This window comes from Rhipicephalus microplus, chromosome 1 (assembly GCF_043290135.1).
Source record: "Rhipicephalus microplus isolate Deutch F79 chromosome 1, USDA_Rmic, whole genome shotgun sequence".
Taxonomy (NCBI): Eukaryota; Metazoa; Arthropoda; class Arachnida; order Ixodida; family Ixodidae; genus Rhipicephalus; species Rhipicephalus microplus.
This window is the reverse complement of record NC_134700.1, coordinates 262785957-262812816: the sequence shown is the minus strand read 5'-3', so window position 1 is coordinate 262812816 and position 26860 is coordinate 262785957. Positions and strand designations below refer to the sequence as shown.

The window sequence follows — 26860 nt, the reverse complement described above, 5'->3', positions numbered from 1 at the left end:
GATGTGCATATTCGTCACTTCTTAGTATAAGCAAAGGCACATTTGTCCTTGTGAAACATACAGCGAAAGTGTGTGTTGAAGCGAACATCAAGTGGCTGAACGATTTGTATGCTTGGCATTACTGAACATATGCTGCTATGTGGTTGTAACATAGAGCGCGGCAGTCAAACAAGTCGAGGTTAAGCTTTTTTAGTGAACGGATTCGTGCCGAGCCAAACAACAATCTAAGTGCGGTGAGAACAGCAAGCATATGGTAGTCGAAATTATGAATCTAAGCTGACATGCTACGGCTTTTACACGCTTCATACATTCCAAATTAACCTGTGGTGCTCGCCCTAAGTTTATAATGTGCATGGCCTCGTGCGTTGCAGAGACACTCTTTTTAACGGGGGGTGGAGGGTGTTGAAATCAATAACTTCAATACTTCAGTAGTTGCTGATGTTTAGGCGCGAAATTTTCTTTAGATTCGCGTTCTCGCAGTTACCATACCGAAGTTGTGTTCGTGCCATTTCGGGAGGCCCACAGCTGTGATCTGCGGAAATGTTGTAGGCCCGTGTGCCAGATTTGGGTGCACGTTAAAGAACCCCAAGTGGCCAAAATTTCGGAGCCCTCCACTACGGCGTCTCTCACAATCAGATGGTGGTTTTGGGACGTTACACCCCACATATCAGATCAACAACTTTGATCTGCCTTACAAGCGCACTGAGAAAGAGTGCCTCAGTTTTCAGCAAATCCGTGCAAGCGACAATTCTTGGAAAGAAGTACCATGCAAAGGCGGCTGGTTTGGAAGTGCTCCGTGAGATTTCTTTTTTGATTATGCGGGTGCAAAGTCACCTGAATATTGTACAATAGACGTTCCTCGGTGAACATAATGAATGGGGAATAATATGCCATTGAAGCTCTTTATGCTGACTTGACGGCCACTTAGCGTTAAAGGACCCCTGACAGCTAAAGTTTTGTTTGCGAGTTTTTTTTTTTCAGTAATATTTATCTTTTTGTCTGGTAATACCGGTATTATATCACAACGCATCGTATAGTCAATGTTAGCGACGTTAATTAGGAACGACTTTGCGTCAGTTTGAAACGCCCGCCTAAATACCGTTAGAAACAATCGCCCCAGAGTGGAGCAGCGCCTTAGACTGCTTTCAATGGGGGAACCGTGGCCTCCGCGATCGGCTGCCGGCGGCCGCCGGCAGCCGATCGTGGAGGCCACGGGGGAACCCGCGTGCGGTGAAGAATGAGACGATGTGGGTGCTTTTAGCGTATCCCCCTCAGAAAAAAAATTAGCCCCGTATCTGCATGTTACACAACAAATGTCGTCGAAAGACTAAAGTCTTGCGTCTAGAGAGAGTGAACAAAACGTTTACTTGATGTTCTGCGCTAGAAAATCGGTGAATGGTATTCTGGAGGCGCTGCGTTAGAGTGCCTCGAGCGTGCAGCGGAGGCGAACGAGCGCATCAAGTCATGTCACACGTGAGACATGAGCGCTATCTGGCAGTTATCTTGGAAAACGAAGCGCACGTCGTGCGCGCCCGTCTCGGAGGTGACAAGGTGTAGAACGCAAGGCGGCGGGTAGGTGCACCACCACCGTGTCGTCTTAGCAAAGCGTTAGAAACACTTTCGTTTTCGTGCTAGCATTGCATGGTCAGCGCAGCGTGATAAACGCTACGGTCCTTATAATTACTTATGTATGCCTTTTCTAGTAAAAGACAAACATACAGAATATTGACGCGTTGTTATGGTGCCTCAGATATGCGCAATAATTGCTTTTTAATTGAAAATCGCACAAGTATGAACGCTGAATCTGCGGATGGGGTCGGCCGTTTGGGGTATCGTCTGGTGCCGTTTAAGGTTCCGTTAAGGGCGGACAAACATACAAAAATACAGACAAAACAGACCAAAATTTTTGCATTGAAGGTCACCAAGAAAGACCTTCGTCTTTAAAAGCAAAGCATTCCTGGCGTAAGTAGCCAAAACCACCTTGAGAGCAGCCAGACAACAGAGCGAGAGGGATGACGAACAATAGTCTTCGCCAGGTTCCTGTTGGGGTATTGTGCGCGCCCCGCAAATGTTGACCCTGCAGCGTCACAAGGGGAGTCCCGGTCTACGTCAAACCACAGACAATGCTGACTGCGCCTGAATGCTCGGAAGAGCACGCACCCTCACTTTAAACCAAAATAAATGACCTTCTAGGCTACGCTCGCCACTAATAACCGGTCAGAGGTGGCCGCGCATGCGACTATTAAACAACACAAGCATCTCGGGTTTCCAAATTTGGTGTCAGGGGTCTGTAAATAGTGTTTTCTCCAAAGCACTGCTTTTTGTCAGAAAAGGGACATTTCTTTTGTAATTGCTGCAGCTATCAAGAGCAAAAACTTGTGACTCGTTTCTTAATAACATGAACCCTTTCTGAAGTAAAAGAGTGTCGTTGCCACCAAATTTTATTTTTTACAAAAGATTTCTTCAAAGAAAAACAAAAATCTTGAATAGCAGTAATCAGAGATGCAAGTTTTTCACTGATAAATTATCACGCCTAAAATTATTATTTTTGCTCAGAAGGGCGCCCTTGGCACATTTAACAATCACAAAAGTTTTCATCTTCCTAGGCGCCAAAATTCTCACAAAAATAAACATACGAAATATTTTTTATATTTGATATTTTCAAAATGATTCTACGTTTATCATTCAAATTTATAAAACATTTAGCAACATCTCTACTCAAGTAGCTTGCAAGTTTTGGTTGAACTTGCTTTAGAAAAAATGGCAGATCCCACGTACAGTGGTAATCGATGATTTGCGAAGTACGAATGAGAAAGGTTGATATGTCACTTTAAAATTAGTGCATCGTTGCCAGGTGGAGGTAAATGATGCCGTACATGACTTCCGTGTCATGATTATCATATTTGGATGCGTCGTTTACCTTCGATGCGTCGTTTACCTTCGTCATCTATTCACGTCACGTGATACCAAAATTTAGTATATGTGGAGGAAGCGAAACGGACGCAAGCACGCCATGAGCGTCGTATGTTGTCATGTTCTTACATAACAAGCGTGTCAGGATTATCATGTTTGCACCAGTCCCGTATTTCGTCATCCATTGACGTCACGTAACACCAACTTTGGTACATCTGGATCCAGCAAAACGGCCGCGAGCACATCATGAAGGGCCCAGTACACTCCAATGTAGCGTTGACGCGCGCGCACGCTGGGCACAGCGACGCTACGTTAGCAAAACGCCACCAGGCGCGACCAGCGTCCGTCGGCGCGGCCCGACGGCTGCTGGCGCGAAACGCATAACCAGCGCGAAATGCGACATGCTGCATTTCGAGCAGATGCGTTACCCAGACAACACTGCGTCTCCCTCTTTTCGTGACGGGGAGACACCGGACGCGCCGAAACGCGCATGCGTCAAAGCAACGCAGCCCGGTGCGTGTCTGCGAGTACTATATAGCAGGACCGGCACCTGGCGCGGCAACGCCGGCGCGCACGCGCACCGCGTCGCGCCGAAATGTATTGGCGCCTTAACTGTGGCATGTTGTCATGTCCTCACATGATACGCCACTCATAATTATCACGTTTGCACCAGTCACATACCTTCATCATTCATTGGCGTCATGTAATACCAAATTTGGAATATGTGAAGCTAGTGAAACGGACGCGAGCGCATCATAAGTGTGGCATGTAGTCGTGTTGTTACATGACACGCACGTCGTGATTATCATGTTTGGATGAGTCACTTACCTATGTCGTCCGTTCGCATCGCGTAATATCGAGTTTGGTACATGTGAAGCTAGCGAAACGACCGCGAGCGCATCAGGAGCGTAGCATGTAGTCATGTACATGCCACGCATCTCATGATTATTATGTTTGCATCAGTCACATACCTTCGTCATCCATTCACGCACCGTAATATTGGTATATGTTACACTAGCGAAACGGCCGCGAGCGCATCATGAGCTTGGCATGTAGTCATGTTGTTACATGACACGCATGTCATGATTTTCATGTTAGGGTCAGTCGCTTGTGTTCGCCATGCAAGCATGTCATACCATACAAGTTTTGCAACATGCCATGAGAACGAAACCACCACAAGAGCTGCAAGACCATGAAATGTAAATCATGACATTCATAACATCCTTGTCATGATTTTCAAGCTATGACTAGTCAGATACGTTCTTCGTACAGTCATGTTATGTCATACCAAGTTTGGTGTGGATACCATTATCGAAACGGCCACGAGAGCTAAATGTCGTAGACAGACAGACAGACAGACAGACAGACAGACGGACGGACGGACAAACGGACGGACGGACGGACAGATAGATAGACACGCTCAAAGTGACCGAAGTTTGCTAAGAAATGCTTCGCATTTAATAAAAGAGCGATGGGCAGTAGTTGATCTACACATCTTTGTTATCCCTCCCCCCTTAAGATCAACAACATTGAAGCGATATCAATGAAATCATTGTGATTTACTGGCACACAGACAGAAGTACAAAATTCAGGTAAGGACATTTCACTTTGCAAATGAATGAAAGCAAGTATCAGCCGACTTCAATGCTGCTTTGCAGTGCTCCTTTAAAGGGACACGAAATTGAAACAGCCAATACGTTTATATTGATAAATTGTAATCTGAGAACGCTGATGTCCGTGATTTCATCACAAAGGCATTTTAAAACATGAGCACATTAAGGTCAAACTTGCGTCCCTAATTTTCGCGCTGAAATCTTTGCGCCTGACGTCACGGCTTTCGAAGCCAATTTTTTGTATTTTGGCGTCAACGAAATTCATTGAAACTTTGCGTGTTATGTCTCTGGCCCTTCCGGAGGTCAATGAACCTAATGTTCAGCGATTAGAGACTACTCAGTACCTGCTAGACACTGTCAAAACTAAATAAATGCCACCCACATTTCTTGTGCGTCTTTTTGTGTGCAAGTGTGGTGATATTCGCATAGAGAAATAGAATCACGAGGTAAAATGCAGCCCATAAAAGACGCCACACAAAAGGAGGAGGACACAGGCCAAGCGCTGAACTAGCAACTGACATCTTTATTACAAAAGAGGACAACGAATACAATGGGTATCGCTGCGTGCGCATCCTCCAAACTGCACGTATTTGCAACGCCTATTCAAGTTAAATGATTTCACAATGATGTAGAAAGATGGATGTGGCCGAGATGCAATCAGCATTCTTCTTTTGTGTGTCGTCTTTATGCGCTGCATTTTTCATTATGAAGCGAAACCACCTCGCCCAGTTTTGTACGCTGCTGCAGAGAAATGGTAGTTTCAGACGAAAAGCGGGTGACGAAAAGCGAGTGTATATAGCGCCCCTTCAATGCACGATTCATATTTTTCTTGACAATGTCACTGTCTTTGCTGTTCTTGCCTTACTGGCAGGGATGTAGCCAGAAGATATTTGCGAGGTGGGGGGTTGAACAACCCCTTAACCTTCCCCGTCGGTGTGCCAATGTATTGCAAGGTCCCTAGATAAAACTTGTTTCATCTAGGGACCTTAATGTCTTGGGTGGCGGCACGCTATTTAGTGAGCATTGTTGGACTCACGAGAGAGGCGACCGTAGAAGAGTACACTTGGCAACACTGGTGTACACGCCGGCTGCCGCAGCTGGACAAGGTGTGAGCAATGGACCAAGCTCCTAAAATTCGTACATGCATTGTTGTGAGTGGAATGTGGTTCGTGCAAGACATATACTCTATAGATTTGTTTAGAAAATTTCAAATATTTACACACCCTTACAAAAGTACAAGGTGAAGTCCACACATTGCATTTTTTGAGCTGCGAAACTTATATCAGAGTCTGACTTTAGGCTTCAAAGTAGCAGCTGTGATTAAATGAGGCAGATATGTAGAAGACCTCACCTATCAATTGTGTGTTTAGGTGCCACTGCTATCTCAAACACTAATGCGATCCCGAAGGCGAGCAAGCTAGACCTACTACAGGTGCCGCTATGCTGCATCTCTTTCAAAGCAACCTCCACGCTATCAGCCCTATGCAAAAGAGTGAAAAGCAGCTTGACTGCTTGCATAAATGCCTCACACACTTTCACAACCATTACGATTCCGCCCGATAATGTTGCATTGGACGTTCCCTCATATCAGTGTCAGTATTGGTGTGGAGCAGACAAAGCAGAAAGTAGCGGATGGTCACAGCATACGTCAGCATTTTTCTGTGCGCCACCTTTATAACAAAGCACTAAGAACATACAGATTCTCATGACACATATGTGGAGTGTAACCTGCAAAAACATGTACAAGATGGTGATTGATTGATATGTGGGGTTTAATGTCTCAAAACTACCTTATGAGAAGTGCAGTAATGGAGAATTTTAACCACCTAGGCTTCTCCAACGTGCACCAAAATCTGAGCACCTGGGCCTACAGCGTTTTCGCGTCCATTGAAAATGAAGCCGCCGTCAGGCTTCGATCCCACTACCTGTAGGTCAGCAGCCGAATACCTTAGCCGCTACACCACTGCAGCGGGGCTAATACGTTTGAGGTCACAATTTGTTACGTTTAAGCATGCGCAGTCATCGTCGTGTGCAGTCACTTCCAAGGTTCCACAGGGCTCGGTTCTTGGGCCCCTATCGTTCATTATTTATATTAATGATGTCACACAGGTCATTAAGGACACACCAGTGAAGCTGCGATTGTACACTGACGACTGCGTTTTATATACTAGCGTAAATAATGCTCATGACCATGATGTTCTGAACAAAGTATTTTCGTCCTTTTGTGGTTGGAGTGCCACGTGGCAAACGAACATTAATTACCAAAAAACTGTTCAAATGACATGTACTAATAAAAAACAGCCGCTAAGGTTTAGTTATAGTTACAATGGGCACTACCTAAACTCTGTTAATACATTCAAATATCTTGGTGTTACCTACACTCAAAACCTAAAGTGGCACCATCACATTGAAACAATTTGCGCTAGAGCACTTCCAAAACTGGGATACATAAAACGAACACTCAAGCACTCTACCAAGGACTGCAAATTAACGGCGTATAAATCGCTCGTCCGACCATTGCTAGAGTACACCTCAGCGGTATGGTCACCCTATACTGCACTTGACATAAATATGCTCGAGGGCATACAGAAAAAAGCAATACGATTTATATTTGGCCGGTATGACCGCAATTTTTCTCCCTCATCTCACGCATGCTCATTGTCGTTAGAATCCCTTGCTTTCCGACGCACACTTGACCGTATCACTCTGCTACATAAGATTGTACACAGCCGCAGTTGCATTGAAGCACCGATTACTTTTTGTGATTCAGCACGACGAACCACGCGCCGATCTCACCCACTCAACATTGTTCCCTTCCAGCCATTTGTAAATTCCTTTTTTCCAGCCATTGTTGAGATTTGGAACAACCTAGATGGTTCCCTACACGAAAAACCAATTGAACTGTTTTTGAAAGAACTGCCTAACCATGTTTTGTAGTATGTTTTAAATGCTTTGTATGTTTCTTTGGTATTGCTTAATGTATGTTCGTTCCTTTTCCTAATGCACCCACTCCTGCTATGTCTCGTGTATCGAGACAGCAGTATCTATAAATAAATAAATAAATAAATAATGTACAAGATGCAACAGCTACTCTGTAGGAAACCGTATGAGCTTTGATTTCCCTGTAACCAGGGGTAAAAAATTCAACATTTTCAGGCAGTGTGTGCTACTTTATTAGACAAAGTGAGAGCATGATAGGTAGCATAGCTCTCAACTATACCTTTACATGACAATGGAAAAAGAACAACTATGAAGGCGGAGTAAGAAGTCTCCCTTGTTATATAAATGATGAATATGAAATGTTCCAACGGGGAAATTTGTGTATCGCACAAAAACTATGAAAACACAGAATTGCAGGTTGCATACTATTAACAAAAGCACATACAGACGTCGCAAGCAAATTGAAGGAAGTAAACAATACAGCTGCCATTTACTGCACATTGATGGACATACAGTAGAACTAACAACTGATAATTCATACAAAAATAAAAAAAATGAAATATTTACAAAGATAGAATTAGATGTCTATTTCACTTTGCTGTGTCAATGATGAGTGCAAAATGCTACAAAAGCGAGTTTTATAAATTATAGAATAAGCAGTATGCCAACACATAACTGCTAGTTTTGCTTTATTAATTAGAGCACATCACACTGAAATTCAACAATATGGACATCCTCAAGAAAAGTGAGCAAGGTGAACAATATTTTCGTTGCTCACAATTCATTTTCTGTCTGTCACTGTAAATAGACTGTTCAACAGATAATAAGTGCACGACATCGATCACAATTTTAAACAAAGTCGTAGTATTGGTTCAAGGCAATATCTGCAACATAAAAATTCAATGAAGGTATCCTCCATTCCCTTGCGAAGCGCAGAGACCAACAGTTCTTTGAATGCTCTCAAGCCAGAGGTTTCCATTCCTTACTATGAAAACACTGTGAATTGATTTTCACAGCCCAAGGAACTAAATGAATGTGTGCATATCTGCCCCCTTTTACCAGTGCAGCAATGTCTATACAGAGTCATTGGATTAATACAGTCCATTTAAATTCAACTATTTAGCTACTGCTTCCATGAATAAGCAACACTGCATCTTGACATAATAGCCTCGGAACCAGCACATAAGTGTGCAGTAGCAAACATCTATGCAAGAATGACTGGATGAGCATGTCTACCAAGGGGATAGTTTTTTCCAGGTTTAAATTAGTCCTGATGGGCATGCGCACAGCTTCTATGAAAACCTATGCGCTTGCCTCGGAACTTCATGGAAGCACTATAAATGCAGACAAGCCAAAAGTCTGAGAACCTCTGTTTCAACTGCCAGAGTTCGAATAACTATGAAAAACCTGAAAAATGCACTCCTATACATTGGACATGCTATTTCACTGACACATGGTGCTCTCAAGCAGCTGTTTAGGCAACAAGCCTCTTACACATCCACCGGCTCACTTTTGCATGGCCGATCAAGGACCATTGTTTCTGGCCTAGCAGCTTCATTTTTCCCACTGTCATTCTCCTCTTCCTCCTCCTCCTCATCCTCTGAACTATCTTCATCCTCAACATCTGATGTGATTGCCACTTTCAGACCAGAAAATGATGACAGACACGAGTCGCACGTCTCAATGTGGCATACACGAACACGACACTGTCGTATGTGTTTGTATTTCAAATGTTCTGTGAAGTCCTCCACACTTTTCTTACAAGCCACGCACCAAACAAGTTCTTGTAAAAAATTTAGCTGTGACGAGGCAGAGGGGGCCACTTCCATGGGATCTGCCCATTCCACTTTTATTTTGGACAGCACCGACTGAAAGGTGGGCTCTGCCCATGCACCTGAGATTTCTTTTGATTTGGAATTGGATTCAACAGGTGAAATATCTGTTGTCTTAGCTTTTACTGTAAGCGCAGAGGCCTTAGCCAAAAATGGCTGCTTTGTAGGCTGAACTACTGGCAAACAGGTCACTTCCCTCACATTGGTGTTGAGCTCAGAAGGTGACATAGCCAGAAAGGGTGGCTTTGTAGGTGGCCCTACTGGAAGGCAGGTCACTTCTTTCACACTAGGTTTAGGCTTATCAGTTGACATAGCCAAAAATGGCTGCTCTGTAGGCTGGCCTATCGGCAAGCAAGTAATTTCCTTTCCACTGGATATAAACTCACCAGTTGACACAGTCAAACTAGGCTGCTTTGTAGGTTGGCCTATCGGCAAGCAGGTAACTTCCTTTCCACTGGGTTCAAGCTCACCAGTTGACGCAGCCAAAATTGGCTGCTTTGTAGGTTGGTCTATCGGCAAGCAGGTAACGTCATTCCCACTGGATTTAAGCTCACCAGTTGACGCAGTCGAAATTCCGTGCTTTGTCGGTTGGCCTATCGGCAAGCAGGTAACTTCGTTCGCACTAGACTTAAGCTCACCAGTTGACACAGACGAAATTAGTTGCTTTGTAGGTTGGCCTATCGGCAAGAAGATAACTTCATCCCCACTGGATTTTAGCTCACCAGTTGACGCAGTCGAAATTGGCTGCTTTGTAGGTTGGCCTATCGGCAAGCAGATAACTTGGTTCCCACTGGATTTAAGCTCACCAGTTGACACAGCCGAAATTGGCTGCTTTGTAGGTTGGTCTATCGGCAAGCAGGTAACTTCATTCCCACTGGTACTAAACTTACCAGTTGAAGAAATTGCTACAGCGTTATTCACCACAGAAGTAGGGCACATCAACAACTGTTGCTTTGCTGAACTGGAACCAGCAGCTGTCACGGAAGGTGTTGCAGCCAGGAATGGTCTTGATGTGGTAGCAGGATGGATACTTACAGGACTAGACTGAGCCATGAAAGGCGACATTGGCGACTTGGTGTGTGCAGTTGCAGGAATGAAGGCTACACCTGACGTTGACTCCTTTGAAGAGCTGGAGCCGGTAACTGCAGTTGTAGTGCTTGCAGGCAATAACGGTCTTGCGGCAAAATTGGAACCCGCACTTCCAGGACTAGAGGTTGAAGCCGAAGGCGGCCACTTTGCAGCACTGGAACTAGCACTTGAATTATCGGAGGTCTGAACCACGATTGGCAGTCTTGTAAAACTAGAAGAGGAGTTTGTAGCTGTTGAGTCTGTAGCACAGAATGGCCTTTTCACAGTGTCCAGCTGGGAAGTTGAGGAAGAATAGGATGCAGCCACGGATGGTCGCACTGAGTAACTGGGATTCGTAAGAGCAGAAGTAGGTGCTCCAGCCGAAGACGGACACATTGCAGAACTGAAATGACCAGTGGTTGGAGACAACAATGGCCGCTTTGCGGCACTGGGGTTTGAAGTTGCAGAACTAGAACTTGGAGCTGAAAATGGTCGCTTCACAGAGTTGGCCTGGTAGCTTGTGGAAGGAGAGGATGTAGGCAGGCATGGTCGCTTTGAGGAATTATACTTAACAATTGTGGGAGTAGAAGCTTCGGCTGATAATGGCCTCTTGGAGGTTTGGCCATTATTAACTGTAGCAGATGATTTGTTCCTGTTATTAGTGTGTACTTTACGTACATGTCTTTCAAAATGCCCATACATGGCAAATACAGCTTCGCATATAGGGCACTTGTATGATAGGGTGGCCATCCTTACTGTCATTCGATGCACCTGCACAGAAAAACAATGGCAATAAATTTAGTATAGGCTAATAACAGTCATTGCAAGGACTTGTTAATGGTGAAGACAGAATACAACAACTCAAAACCCTAGACAGGGGTTGTGTGCTCAAGGCGACATTTCAACAAATGGACTTCTCTTCTTCAAGGCTAAAATTAGGAGAACACAAGTCCACTAGCCAAAACGTTGGCTCGAGCACGCAACCCCTGTTTACAGATTCTTTCATTACAAGCTTTCGTCTTCCCCTTCCCATAGTTTTTTTTTTTTTAATGCTAAAAGGCCTTTTTAAAAGTTCTTCACCAAAAAACATTTCAAACTTCGGTAGAGTTGAAACCCACAATGACGAAATCAACGGGCAAAGCAAAAAAATTCGCTCTTGCGGGAATTTCTGTTCTGTTTTGATTGATTGATTGATTGATTGATTGATTGATTTGTGGGGTTTAACGTCCCAAAACCACCATATGATTATGAGAGACGCCATAGTGGAGGACTCCGGAAATTTTGACCACCTGGGGTTCTTTAACGTGCACCCAAATCTGAGCACACGGGCCTACGACATTTCCGCCTCCATCGGAAATGCAGCCGCCGCAGCCGGGATTTGAACCCGCGACCTGCGGGTCAGCAGCCGAGTACCTTAGCCACTAGACCACCGCGGCGGGGCTCTGTTCTGTTTTAACTGTTTTGCTGTGAAGAGGTTGAGGTGCCTATTGCCTCGGCTACTCCATATCACAAAGTTCCGCAGCGAAAAATAAAATATTAATACAGAACGGTACCCAAAAATTAACAATACGGAAAAGAAAAAAACATAATAGCACACTGAAACCAGTTCATACATCATGCCAATACACAGTTTTCTTCGCACAGTTCACACAGTCATAAACTACTTACACGCACACCTTACTAATCTAATGTCAGTATATACATGTTTCATGTTTTCATTGGCGGTGGAATCTTTGCAGGCAGACAAATCAGACCGTACGATCACTTCATGCAGTTCACATCGAACCAAGCACACACGGAGACTGCTATCGCTCCACACACGTGACCATGTGCGGCAGCAATGGGTACACAAAGCCTACAAATTCAGGGAACCACCGCGAATGAAACTCCATGTGAATGTGGATTTGGCTATGTAGTCCACGATTACGAGTCAGCATAAGCTGGCGTTTCCGCGCCAGCCCATTGAAATACTATTACATGCCTACTGCAAAGTCACCTCAGATATTTGTCGAGGTTTGTTTTCAAAGATGTAGTTGTAGCTGCTAGTTGAATGCATTTATGATTGGAACATTGTGCAGTTACCCATACTAATGGGCAAATGATTATCATCATTGTAATCGCCGGCTTTTCTTTTTTGTAAACAGTGACAGTTGCTTTGTGGCAATTGTTTTCTGCAATTTATGTGTATCACGAATGCATTTGAGTAGCTTTTGAATGTAGTTAATGTTACAAGAGTGAATTATTTGTGCACTCTAGTTTAAAAAATTTTGTTAATGAAGGACAGTGATTGAAGTATGTTTCACAGTCGCTGGTTATGAAATACAATGACTTCCGTGGGCATTCGCCAGGGCTATATATCGTTGCGGTGAGAATTTCATTCCCTTAGGATTTCATCATTACATGTTTCGACTGTACTAGAGTAACAGTTGTTAGGCACTGTTCTGGGATCATTTGAAAACTACCCAAATCGGTCAGTACTTAGGCATTTTGCAGTATGTTACCAAGCCCCTAGAAGGCAAGCATCCGCTGTTACTTTTGCTTTTGCTAGAATACGCGAGCAAAGTTCTTCCCCTGTAGGAAATCGAGCCTCTCGATGCCTAGGAAAAGGGTTTTATTTACAATAAACCGCAGCCTGGTTCAGTTGGCTGCTGTTGTAGCGCATGAATCCAAAACACAACAGTTCATCGTGTTCTTCAGCAAACTTTTTCCAACATCCCCTGCATACTCCCATGCACCACAGCTCATACATCTTCACGTGATGACATAGCCTCTTTATATTGCGTGAGTAGAGTCGATCTGAAGCCAGCAGCATGTGTGTGCTGCGAGCTGGACTGAAAAAGCAGTGAACAAGGAGAACTATGGCAGCAAAAATGGCCTTTCTAAGTAAAGTGTATTCTGAAGAATGGATTTGAACTACGGTACTCTAATAACAATGCCCGATACTCCCCAACCACTACCTATAATTTCTTCAATCCAACTTTTTGGCAACATATGAAAAAAATCAAAGACTGCAAAAGAGCCCACAGGGAAGCCGACTTGGTAAACTTTAACCCCTATTAATTACATCAGGTATGATTAAAATGAAGTCAGCAATTCTAAACAAAAGTTTTTCTGTTTAACTAAAATGAAGTTACAAGGTAAAGCTTCATGCTACGATACTGACGAGGCACGTGAAAAAAGAGAAGAATGGGTGTTGGCACGAGCGGTGATCTTCCCAATCCCTGGACTCTCACATTCATCATCTCCTGTAAATAAAGGCATCTCACCGTAACAATATTGGTGGAGGTGCGGGCTCCGGAACAGTCATCCCGGGCGAACGATCAGGGAAGCGCTGCTTCCAGAGCTACATCGAAGCCGCCGACTGGCCAGTCTACCACCACTCTCTATGGATCTGATTGATGACGGCGACAACATGCAGCCTTCGTCTCGCTCCAGCCACGTTTGAGTGCTTCATGGAGACTACATTATGTGGACTGCAAAGTTTGTCTTTGCTGACTGGATGACATAAATTTTGGTAGTACATTCGATGAGCAAAACCAATGTCTGGTCATTGTTCTCACCTGCCTTGAGAGAGCTAAGCTCACACTGAATTCTCAGAAGTGTCATAACAGCAACTGTGAGACTCTGGTTCTGGGGATCACCTGGTTGACTAGCATGGCGTTTGACCAGATTCTCAAAAGGTGGCTGCAGTCAGCAGCTTCCAACAACCTCAGTCTGCACAAGAGTTGCGAAGCTTTTCGAGCTTATGATCGCACTTCCGTCGCTTTGTGCCTAAGCTCGCCAACCTCGTTTACCCTTTGACGTCCCTACTCAACATGAATTCGCCTTTTCAGTGGTCAGAAGATTGCGAGTGACCTTTTTCACAACTCAAGTTCCTTTTTATGTCAGGGCCCTTGCTTCTCCACTATGACCCATCTGCTGCCACAGAAGCTCATACCTACGCCAGTGGTGTAGCTATTGGCGCTGTCTTGGTCCAACGCCATGGAACTGCTGACCCCGTCTTTGCCTATGCCAGTTGCTGTTTAAGTAAACCGGAGCGAAACTACGCTCTTGCAGAGCAAGAATGTCTCATGGTCACATTCACGATGCACAAGTTTCGCCCTTGTATCTACAAATGCTGATTTTAGACAATCACGAACCACCGTTCTTCATGTTGGCTCACTGAACTTTGGGACCCATCCGGTCGTCTTGCTCGTTGGACGTAATCATTGCAAGAACACAACTTTGCAGTCAGTTACAAGAGTGGTCATTGACGTGCTGACGCTGATTGCCTTTTACGGCTTCCCCTTCCGACAACCGAGTGTAACGCACACAACTCTGATGAATATTTGGCAGTAATCAATGCTCCAATTCCTGGCCAAGCAACTTTTCCAGCAAAGTAATGTAGTGACAACAGTCTTGCTTCTTTCTTCATCTTTGGAAAGAACGGTCAAGGCCGTTTCATCGTAAGAATTATTCAAGCAAAAGCCCTCGTCTACTTCTAGTGGTGCTCACGAGTTTGAGACAACACATACTTCCGAGCAATGCACAATGACGCAACATCCTGCTTCCGACAACCGAGTGTAACGCACACAACTCTGATGAATATTTGGCAGTAATCAATGCTCCAATTCCTGGCCAAGCAACTTTTCCAGCAAAGTAATGTAGTGATGACAACAGTCTTGCTTCTTTCTTTTTTTTTTTTATTGATATGATGTATAAGGCTGCTTCTTTCTTCATCTTTGGAAAGAACGGTCAAGGCCGTTTCATCGTAAGAATTATTCAAGCAAAAGCCCTCGTCTACTTCTAGTGGTGCTCACGAGTTTGAGACAACACATACTTCCGAGCAATGCACAATGACGCAACATCTGGCCATATAGGTTTTTCTAGGAGATTTAATCACACACAAGAACGCTTCTTCTCGCCAAAAATGTGTAAAAGTGTGACTGCATACCTTGCGAACTGTGAGCAATATCAACGCTACAAGCGTACGACAACCCCGCCAACCGGGCTACTTCACCCCATAGCACACCGGGGTTCACCATTTTGTGTTGTCAATCTCGCTATTTATAACTATTGCCTACAACACTCCACGGCACGAAACAACCAGATACAGTCCATTTTATCTGCTCTACAAACGCCAGCCACGCACAGCTCTTGACACTACTCTTTCGTTTTCTGCAACCGGCCAACCTACTCTCGCTGAAACCATTTGCCGTGCAGAAGAGGCCCAGCTCATCGCCTGTCTTTGAACTTTCGTTTCCAAGAAATGCTCTAAGAACCGATACCACAGAAGTCACCTCCAGGAATTGTTTGAACAAAATGGATTTGGCAGGGCTTTGAACACGCCTTCTCAAGCGCGGCCTCTGCCAAAAGTTTCTGGCCAACTACACTGATCAGTTTATTGTCCTGGAACGTCTCAGTGATGTCACGTATGCTATATCTCGGCTGTAGTCAACTGACCATCGCTCAAGCAAGACCAACGTCGTCCATGCTGCCCGTATAAGATGCTCTCATCATTGCAACGAAGACAGACTCGCCCAGTGGTGGGCATCGTCTGTGAAGGGGGTATTGCTACGATACTGAGGGGACGCATGGAAGAAGAGAAGAACGAGGTTGGATAAAGGCATCTCACCGTAACACTTCACAATAATCCATTCTCGAGTATTACACACAATAATGACGATGTGATTAAGAGGCACAATGCAAAAAGGGGAAGGTAGTATTGGGGTTATTTTGACTATAACTAGGTTTAATTATAGAGTACCCACATTTAAGTTCAAGGGTGTTCTTACGTTTCCCTCCCTTAGATACGGCCACCATGGCCAGCAATCAAACCCGCATTTTCAAACTTAGCAGTGTGATCACCTTGAGGCAAAGTTTCCTCACAAAGATGGATAATGACATACTGCTCACCTCTTTCATGTGGGAAACCAGCTTGGCAGCATAAATGCGACCACATCGTGGACAACGGCCAGCATCCCTGCCCCTTTTGGCCATGTACTGCATGTTGGGTGTAACCATGCCATGAGCCCCCAGCAAATGCCGTTCCAGTCCCTGGTCACTGAAACAACGCCTGTCACACTTTTGGCAGCTGAGTGGTGGGCGCTGGGACAGTGTAGCCCGATGGATTTTCACACTGTGTGTTCGATGCATGTGCAAGCGCAACTGCGCCAAGTCTTTGACAAAGCCATCACAGATCTCACAAGCTATAACGGGTGCAGTTGAGCTGGTTCCCTTGGGGCTTTCACATGTTTGTGGTTGTGTGCCTTGCTGGGCTTCCTCTGCACCAGTACGCAAACTAGCCAAGTTGGAAGGTGATTGAGCAACAGCTATGATCTGCCTGATGCTTTCATTGTACAATGGGATAAGCTCCGCACCATTGCCAACAACCTGGAATGTTTGGTTTGATGAAATATCTGGCTGGATCAATGTCAACCTAGACTTGCTCTGTTCCTGACTTTGATTTTGCAAGTGAGCAGATTTTCGTTTCTTGGATAGCAGTGGCAGTTTTCCTTGAGGCGCTACCAATGCAGAGGCTCCGTTCTGACGTGTCGCGCCAGAGCCTTTTCGTGGATCTTTAGCAATGCGGCCTAATGAAAACAATGTTTCCTCGTAGTTCATGATATTATTAAAATTAAGAGGTTTAGCTGTGACTCCCGGAGGCTGAAAGTCATAAGTGGGCCTCTGATTCTGACTTGAGCTAAAAACCTTTTCACAACGGTTAACATGGGAAGTGGCCTTAATTTTCAGGTTGGTCTCAAAAGGACAAAAAGGGCACTGATGATGCAGCTGTGGAGGCTCTAGGATTGCCTGTCTGTTGTGCATAGCCTCCACATGGAATGCAAACACTTTGCTATCGCGAGTCGCGTAGTCACAAAAACCGCACTGAAGCTCCCGCCGTGTTGTCAAATGTGGTGTCAGTAGGTGTCCTTCCAGAACAAGGCTTGATTCAGTTTTAAAATCACATAACTTGCATGACTTGGACTTGAATTTAAAGGCAGAGTTTGCTATTAAAGTTTTTCGATGTTCTTCTATTAGCCCTTTATACTCATCGATCATCTCTTGATTACGACCACGAGCTTTCTTTATCTCGCGCCTCTTGAGCTTTAGCACCTCTTGGTTGCACACCTCACGTGCTCTGCTCAAACCGAGACCGATGAAGAACTTTCCAATTTCACTTTCAAAAAACTCATCAGCAGAGCTCACATTTTGCCTCAAAGGCAGCACTTTTTTCTGTTTCTTACTTCCCTCACAATTTTCGTCCTCTGTCAAAAGGTAGTCTGGTCTTTTTATAAGTAAGGGAGTAACCAACGAAGGAGCTTCAACTACGGCATCTGCCCTTCTCATACGAAAATCTCTGGCCTTCGACACAGATGTTGGCACATACTTCCCAACCTTTATGTAATGATGAAGAAACTGTGAGACATAAGGATGACATGTCTCTTCCTGCTCATCTTCATCTTCACTCTCTTCTTCAGTTTCTTCTTTACTTGTCTCAGTGAATGAAGTGTTTTCGCCATCTTTTGAAGACAAAAGGTCATCAGCAGCTTGACTACATGGTTCACAACTAATTGATGGTTGTACGTCTGTCTGACTATCATGTGACTCAGATGAACTGGTGTCAGGTTTCTCCACTGACGATTGAAGACTGGGCATGTGATTGTCATGCTTACTTCCAGGCTGAATTTCCTCTTCTCCTGCTTTCTTCTTCAAAGGTTCAACTGAGGAAGACTCTTGAACTTCACAATCATTTTCCTCTTTTTTTCCTATGGCATCTATTATGGGATATATTGTGGAAGAGCCATGTCCCTCATTATGAGTCTCCTCTTTTTTGGATTCCTGCTTTCCCCATTCACAGGAGGAAGAGTGCTCTTCTTTTTCACTCTCCACTTCTTTCACTGCCTCTCTCTTTGGTACAAAAGAAAAGGAGATGTGTCCCTCCCTATCAATTTCCTCTCCTTTTTCTGCAGCGTGTTTTCCAACATCCGTGGAAAAAGAGCCATGTGGACTGTCTGAGTGCATGCTGCTCTCACTAAAGGCACTGCTACAGTTTTTCTCAAAACAAGATGATTCACTGAGATTGGCACCACATGGTTTGGCCTCTAGGATATCGTCTTTATCCAGCTTCGAGAGAACTTTGCCTTGGGAACACTCATCTTCACTTTCACACTTCTCTCCTGCTGACTGCTTCGCCATTTCTTTCGTTTTACTTTCAGAAGAGTTCTTTCTCTGTTCCCAGGTCACTAACCTGCCTTTAGTTGGCTCAGAGATAACTGAATTTAGAACATCACTGTCGCACAGTGTGGAGGCAGAGTTATCTCTTTTCCGCCCTGAATGAACTGCAAGCTTCAGGTCTGCATCTTCAGTTTTTACTTCTTCCTTTAACTGTTTTGCTATTTCACTTCTAGCTTGCACACTAGAAGGGTCCCCAGACCTTTCCAAAGTCCCACAGCTGTCTTTGGCAGTACCACTAGAGCATGCCTCTGAACGTGATGAACTAAAAACATTACTGTCAGGTAATCTTGGTACAAGGTCCACATCACATTCTGTTTCTGGAAAAACCTTGTCTTCGCAGTTCAAGTTTGCGTTTTGATTCTGCTTCTCCTCTTCGGTCTCCTTGGTAGCTTCACTACAAGGATTCTCCAACTCGAATGCCACACTGAATTCTTTTTTCAAGTCTAAACTCACTGCTTCAGCTGCTTCCATGTCTGCATCTTCAGTTTTTACTTCTTCCTTTAACTGTTTTGCTATTTCACTTCTAGCTTGCACACTAGAAGGGTCCCCAGACCTTTCCACCAAAGTCCCACAGCTGTCTTTGGCAGTACCAACAGAGCATGCCTCTGAACGTGATGAACAGACAACATTACTGTCAGGTAATCTTGGTACAAGGTTCGCATCACCTTCTGTTTCTGGAAAAACCTTGCCTTCACAGTTCAAGTTTGCATTTTCAATCTGCTTCTCCTCTTGAGTCTTCTTGGTAGCTTCACTACAAGAAGGACTATCCAACTCAGATGCCACACTGAATTCTTTTTTCAAGTCTAAACTCACTGCTTCAGCTGCTTCCATGTCTGCATCTTCAGCTTTTACTTCTTCCTTCAACTGTGTTCCTATTTCATTCCTAGCTTGCACATTAGAAGGGTCCCCAGACCTTTCTAAAGTTTCACAGCTGTCTTTGGCAGTACCACCAGAGCATGCCTCTGAACGTGATGAACTGACAACATTACTGTCAGGTAATCTTGGTACAAGGTTCGCATCACCTTCTGTTTCTGGAAAAACCTTGCCTTCACAGTTCAAGTTTGCATTTTCAATCTGCTTCTCCTCTTGAGTCTTCTTGGTAGCTTCACTACAAGAAGGACTATCCAACTCAGATGCCACACTGAATTCTTTTTTCAAGTCTAAACTCACTGCTTCAGCTGCTTCCATGTCTGCATCTTCAGCTTTTACTTCTTCCTTCAACTGTGTTCCTATTTCATTCCTAGCTTGCACATTAGAAGGGTCCCCAGACCTTTCTAAAGTTTCACAGCTGTCTTTGGCAGTACCACCAGAGCATGCCTCTGAACGTGATGAACTGACAACATTACTGTCAGGTAATCTTGGTACAAGGTTCGCATCACCTTCTGTTTCTGGAAAAACCTTGCCTTCGCAGTTCAAGCTTGCATTCTCATTCTGCTTGTTGTCTTCAGACTCCTTGGTAGCTTCACTACAAGAAGGACCCTCAAACTCGGATGCAACACTGAATTCTTTTTTCAAGTTTACGTTCACTGCTTCAGCTGCTTCCATGTTCCAAGTGGCACTGCAAGAATAAAGAAAGTATAACCTTAATTTCGTGGCATGAAAGTTAACGCATCTTGAATGTAATGAAACATTGTACATTGTGCTACACAACAGCATGTTTCCAAAAGACTTCTAATTTGTCCATATTCATACAGCTAATTTAGAATGCACCCACAAATTCTAGCACTTCTCACAGTGGGTGGAACATAATCATGACAAAAATCTAGACCAAAATAATCACACTCAACAGTGCAACAACCTAGTTACTGGCATTATTTGCTTGAAGTTATTGTTGCAGCTGCAAAAGGCATTTGTTGTTAAGAGGCATGATATCTTTTTGAGACATAGAAAAATAATTATATATGTGGAGCTTCAAGCTTTATTTTTTTCCTAAAACAGCGAAATACATGTATGAAAACTTGGCTTAATCTCAGTGGAGCACAAAAACACTTAAAGGGGCCCTGCAACACTTTTCGAGCATAGTCAGAAATTGCTGCCCATCGGTAGTAGAGGCTACCGAGAATAAGCGAGCCAAATAAAATGGCACAGCACCGTTGCCTGAATTTGCAATATATTCTCGAAGTCAGTTAAAAATCGCGTTTTATTCTCTCATCAAGTGATGCTATATACTAAAAAATGATCGCATTATAGGCCCAAGTGTCACGCTATTGGTTGATCTGAGCATGGCTCGCTCGGGAGTTACGAGGGCTGCCGAAAGAGGCCGCAATGTGTCAGCACGATCGCACTGAAAGACTGCACGTTCAAAAAAAAACGAGAAAAAATGCTCAAGGGCACAAGGCCCACATCATATACCTGATTCCCCCGTGCCATCCCTCCCTGCTTAGCTTCGAGCGCTTTGGTTGCAATGAGAGAAGAGAATGAGCAATTGTAGCATGCGACAAACCTTTGCAACTGCGCTCGTGCTGGGTGGATTCTAAAAAACTTTTGAGGAGGTGAATTCGTGAGACAATAAGCTTCTTTGGTAAATCTATTCTATGGCTACTTGGAAAAGCGTTCCACCAAAAGCCCTTCAAGTTCCTCTCATTTTAAAAACACTTGTAATCAAAGTGGGTCAACTTTTTATTGCGACATAAAACAAAAAAAAACTAGCTTCTAATCAGAAACGAGCCACATGCTGCACTTGTTTGAGCTACATCTATTAAACTAGATCTGAATCAGTATCTTGTGGCCATAACAACCAACATGAGACCTAGCTGCTTTGCTGTCATGCTTTCGCTTGAGAACTTTTATCTTTAGTTAGTTATTACGTATTGTAGAGAGAATCACGAAGAAAAAAAACTAGAAGACAAGCTTTCGTATTTCTGTCAGCCTTTTAGTCTTCTTTTCGAGTTTTGCACTACAATATCATATCATATTCTTTTGTTCTGAGACAGTACATTCGCAATAAAGGATGATGAAAATGAACATATCGGAGACCAATCTGTATAAAAAAAAAGAAGTCCCAAATGACACTGCATAAAATCAGCTTGCAATGAGCATGAAATAAAAAAGATTAGCTGAAGCATTTTTCAGGGCTCTTAATATATTCATAGAACGAGAAAACGTTGCTGCCTGCCGAAAGGAGTGCACCTGTTCTCAGAAAGAACTACCTGTTCAACAAAATTTGTGTCACTACCCGTGTGCAACAGAGGCCAGTAACAGCAGAAGCACATTGATAAAGTTAGTTTTGTCACTAACAAAGTTTTGTGATATCATTTATGTGCTGCTTATTACATTTTGTTATAATGTAGCCAGTTCAAGATTGTCACAGAGCAAATGCGCAGTATGTGCTCTGCGACACTTTTTTCACCACATACACCACGTCATGGACGCATTTGTTCATCTGCTAGCAGCATTTTTGTCATCTAAGCTGGCATGTCATGCATCTTAAGGTATTTCCTTTGTTTGCAGTTCAAACGTAAACATTTACACTAATTTTTATATTAACACACCAATTTTCATTGAGATGCACCTTGAAATGCAAGACACGCCAGCTTAGCTGACAAAAATGCTGCTAGCAGACGGCGAACGATTGCATCCATGACGTTGTGCACGCGGTGAAAAGAGTGTCGCAGAGCACATGTTTCCACGGTGAGTGTTGCGCGGTGCTGATAGTGGTTGGGCACGTGCTTGTGTGTTCTCCTAACTGTGCTCACCGCTGTACGTGGCAATATGTAGAAGTTAAATGCACAAATCTGAGCATGATTTTACATACCTAAGCCGTAATGTACTTGCTAAGTAAACATTTCGTTGTGTTTTACAGACCAAGCGTTGCTGCCGCTCTTTTTCATATGGCCTTGACGTGAATGAGTAAAAGGTGATGTTTGGGTGGTACCCTCCACCTGTGCGGCACTTTACACGCAGCAGTACTATCGTTTCCTGCGGTAGTTGATTGCAGTAGCCATCGCCATCCTACTATGTTTTGCAACAAGGCCACCAGGACAGTGCAACACGTCATGAAACAGGGCAAAGACTTGAATCACAAGGGTATCTGGGCAAATTCTTGCTAATGTTAAGCCCCCAGCATCACAAGATCACGTGTTCAATGACAACGAATGTTTGCACTTATCCTGATGAAGGCCGACTGCAACTATCGACTTTAAAACGCACAATGCATTGCATCTGCATATACAAATACGTGTGGGCCACATTTGATTACACCAAACTTGCAGAATGTGAAACCCTAAAACAATCAAGTTATGATTCTGATCACGAGTATAATTTTATGTCGTGATAATTTTACCGTGAAAAGCCACGGCATAATTTTATTATGCCGCGGCTTTTTTTTTAATAATAAAATATGCCACGGCATATTTTATTATTAGGGGCGACAAATCATGAAGCAATGTAAGAATGACGGAGGGAAAACTAGCATCATTTTCAAAGCTCCATGCAGCTGAATGCTGTTTGAGCTCAAATAGCAGTTTAGGCACTTATCTTAAAAATGCCGTGAACGCAGGTCACAGATTTGGTGCACTTTTCGATAACTCAACCTTGTTCTGCCAGCTAGGTGCAAGCACACGCATTACCTAACGCTCCAAACCGCACAGCTAAGTGAGGTCTATAATTTGTGAATTGCTGACTCGCCCTGTTTGCCGTTTTGATAACGAGATTTGCGCATCTGCTGTCTTAAGCCTGATCGGGATAAAATTTACAGCATGAAGTAGTCAATTAAGTTCAACCAAGTCAGCCCGATCGCGATCAAAAAAGACCGTGTGACTGGCTGCTACTAATCATCATAATAATAATCAACTGAGGAAGTTATTTGGAGCAGTAGGTCATGCTTTCAGCTCGAACAAAGAAACAAGTTATTTGCTACTTCCCACTTTTTCAAGTGTTTCACACTCACACAAGTGTTTCACGAACCGCTATAACACAAGCGTGTTATAGCGGTTCGCCATAGCGCACAGCTTGTTAGAGCAAAACAGATAAATGAATAAGCGATCATACCATTCGACTGCCAAACACAACCCAGCCAACGCTATCATCCGTCAGGAAATCGATACTCAATAAACTTAAAACAGCAACCGGATGAGAATTACAACGTTTTTGTTACCGCTCAGAAAAACAGCATCGTTCTTATTTCAATTAAAAATGTAAAGAGACTAACTTATTCGGAAGCCGCGGTATTTGCTCGGGCAAAGGCTGGATTCACTTGCCAGTCGATGCCGGCACGATGACAGTATCGTTGGCAAAGCACAGAAGAGGTGACGCGATGAGGCTTATTATCACGTAGAAACTAAACACTTTTCTTCAGGTAGTGCTAACGAAAGTGTCGAAACAACCATGAAACACCACCATCAATACCGCCGAACAGCGCCACGGCGCCATTTTAAAAAACCATGGTTTCATTATTTTACACGAAACTCCATGTACACAAACGCTGAAAAACGGCAAGTTTTGATTGGTTGACAATAGCGCCTCCAAGTTGCCAGGTGTTGCGTTGGGACTTCCGTAACTAGAGAAACACTGAACTGGCTGAACTACAAAAACATCTGCCACTCAAACGTACTCTCTGTGCAAAAAAAAACTATTATTTGCGTTTATAGCATTACATAACACACAAATTAATTGAGATTACTTTAACACATAAAATTGGCATAAAGTTTGCCATCATCATATTTATTCAGTTGCTGCATCGACAATGACACCAATTCGGTGCGCCGCGTACCATGCTACAGTGCACTGTAACCATGCTGCTGTGTATTAATCATGCTTTTCGAAGTTACGCTGATGAACGAGAAATGACCAGCGAGCAGTTTGATTATTTACTCGCTTCGTAGAAGTTTATTAGCGGACTGAAAAACCAAGGAATGGTTGTTATAATCCTGCCCAGGTGACGATGGATTCGCTGCCGAAGCTGCTGCCTGTGTGGCCCAACGCTGCTGAACACGCATTAGCCGAACTGGTTGATTTCAGCGTCGACGCGAAATATCAACCAGACTTTGGAGGTGCTGGTGTGGATGTCCAAACGAATGATGACGGACTTCCGCATTTCTCGACCTTAAAGTGTCACGATTCTCGACGGAACAAGCTGTCCGCGCAGTATTTGACGCTGCCTCTGTCGGTTCCGAACAGGGGTGTGTGTGTTCTCTTGCGTCACTGTTTTTGCAGTCATAATAAGGCGTATAATCGCGTGTGCTCTCTCTTTTTCTTGCAGTTGCAAGTGCAGTGGAACCGTGCTTACAATATCAGCTTGACCTAAATAGACGAATACGCGCCTTCGAGTCAACGATTGGCGTTTACCGCGGTTATATCAAACGCAAAGTAAGGTTCTCATTAACATTTCGCCTACGCATTAAAGTAACAATGAACGGCTCCTTCACCCTTGTTATCTCCCGTATTTCTCTTTAGGGCCCCTTCGCAAGCGCTGTTCAAGAAATCGAAGAAGCCCTGATGTCAAAAAAGCCTCGCACAGAACTTAGAAACATGAACATTCATCGGAGCCTACTAGAGTTAATACAAATACAACCTGAATCGTTCTGCTACCGGGTAAGTTTTACAAGGGAAGCCTGCTCAACAATTTTTTAAGCGTGCATGGGATTTTCAGTTGAACAGTTCATCATAACCCCCTCACCCCCCACCCCACTTTTTTGTAATTTTCTATTACGGGTGAGTTTAAGTCTTGTAAGCTTTGGATTCACGACGACAAAGTGCTCAATACAAAAGTGAGAGAACGATGGAAATGAATAACAAACAAAAGTGTTTGGCTCCTTTGATCCTTTCTGCCCTTTATTTGATTTTGCGTGGTGTATTTTTTCATGGAATACCAAATAGCCTAGTCCCACACATTGCTTTTGAAGTCACTGTCTATATAAGAATGCTTTTAAAATATCATGCAAGCATACACATATGACTTCTTTCACGAAGGACTGTAATTGGGATTTCACTGGAGGATGCCTTGCCACAATTCCTCATCCTTTATCAAATGGATCCATCCTGCTGGCCCACCCATCTGGGGACGAGCTAGACAAGCTAGGTACGGTTTGTTATAGCTGCATTCCAGGCGCATTTATGCTTATTCTTCATTTGCATAAAAAACTTAGCAAATATAATTAAATGGTACCACTATTGGTCCCATCAAAAGCATTACAGTGTCATTACATGTCAGGCATCTAGGCACCACCATCATGGGCTGTTCTGCCAATGTTTTCTACTTCTTATTTTTTTCATACAATGGCGTGGATTACTAAAGCCATAAAATATTGTATGCACCAACCCAACCGTTTTCGCTACCGTAATACTGTTTGTTTAGTTGTTAAGGATACGAAACACAAATGTTAACAGCCCAAGACAAATGTTTTAACAGCTCAGAATGTGTAGTCCCTCATTTTAGTTACAGCCTCGGTGCGACAAGGCCAGTTAAAGTGGTTATGAACAAAATTTTTGCCATAAGCTTTTCAGCCTAATTGAAAAATTGAGTGTTGAAATCGATAGACACCACCGTCATTTCAGGCAGAAGCTATAGGAGAGTAATGAATTTAATGATTTTTTCACAGACCGTCTTGTGGCTGCACTGTGAACTAGATAGAGGAGACGATGTTACACTCGCTGGAAACAGGCATCCCAATAATGCAGGCCATCGCTCGCATCTCTCAAGCTGCTCAGCTACCACTATGGTTCCCAGAACAACTATGGCAGTGAACAATGCTTCTAGCTTGGGCCAAGCTTCAGGCTTTTTGCGAAAGGGGGAGGGGAATGATACTTTAGGAGAGGTGGAGAAAAAGGAACAGGACAGGAACACATGTACCCTGATTGCTCCTGGGAGAGTGTGGCGTCATGGCTCGCACGTAGCCGCTGCACGCTGACAATCCACCAAAAATACAGACAGCTGTTAAATAAATATGAAAAATAAACTTTGTTCGTCAGAATAGTAGAACCTTCTGAGAGGGATTTCGATGTTCTTATCAGTTTTTCCAATTTTCATTCAGTATCTCTTTAGGCCGTCTCTTTATTAAAGTTGTGTAGCTTCTAAGAAATGTTTTCAAAAAGCAGCATTCATTAATGTCGAAGCTTGCAAGCCTCTTGTAAATGTCCTGGTCATGACGTCGTCTTGGCTAACATTTCATTTTCTTACCCTCGCAGACATTGCTAACCACAATATTTTCTGTGGATATCAGTTGTGCAAGGTCTCTTGTTCAGCAACCATTTGCAAGCATCAGTAAAAGTTGCAATGCAAGGTGTTGGTGCTAGGTTGAGGCTTAATTTAATGCAAGTTTCGAGTGCCTCATTTAATTA

The 26860-nt window shown here is 43.7% G+C and overlaps 1 protein-coding gene and 1 long non-coding RNA gene across 2 annotated transcripts in view; one reads left to right on the top strand and one right to left on the bottom strand.

Moving 5' to 3' along the window:
* Positions 1-7675: 7675 nt before the first annotated feature.
* LOC142815281 (uncharacterized) lies at positions 7676-23998 on the bottom strand. The gene is made up of 3 exons (XR_012895106.1): positions 23733-23998; positions 16262-20141; positions 7676-11137 (listed from the first exon to the last, which is right to left on the bottom strand). It is a non-coding gene; the product is annotated as an uncharacterized LOC142815281 (long non-coding RNA).
* A 272-nt stretch (positions 23999-24270) lies between these two features.
* LOC119164785 (uncharacterized) overlaps positions 24271-26860 on the top strand; it is a 39512-nt gene continuing 36922 nt past the window's right edge. The window contains exons 1-4 of the mRNA XM_075894128.1: positions 24271-24702; positions 24783-24889; positions 24977-25114; positions 25493-25601. Of these exons, the coding sequence (XP_075750243.1) occupies positions 24465-24702; positions 24783-24889; positions 24977-25114; positions 25493-25601 (592 nt within the window). The 5' untranslated portion in view covers positions 24271-24464. The remainder of the gene's footprint in view (positions 24703-24782; positions 24890-24976; positions 25115-25492; positions 25602-26860) is intronic.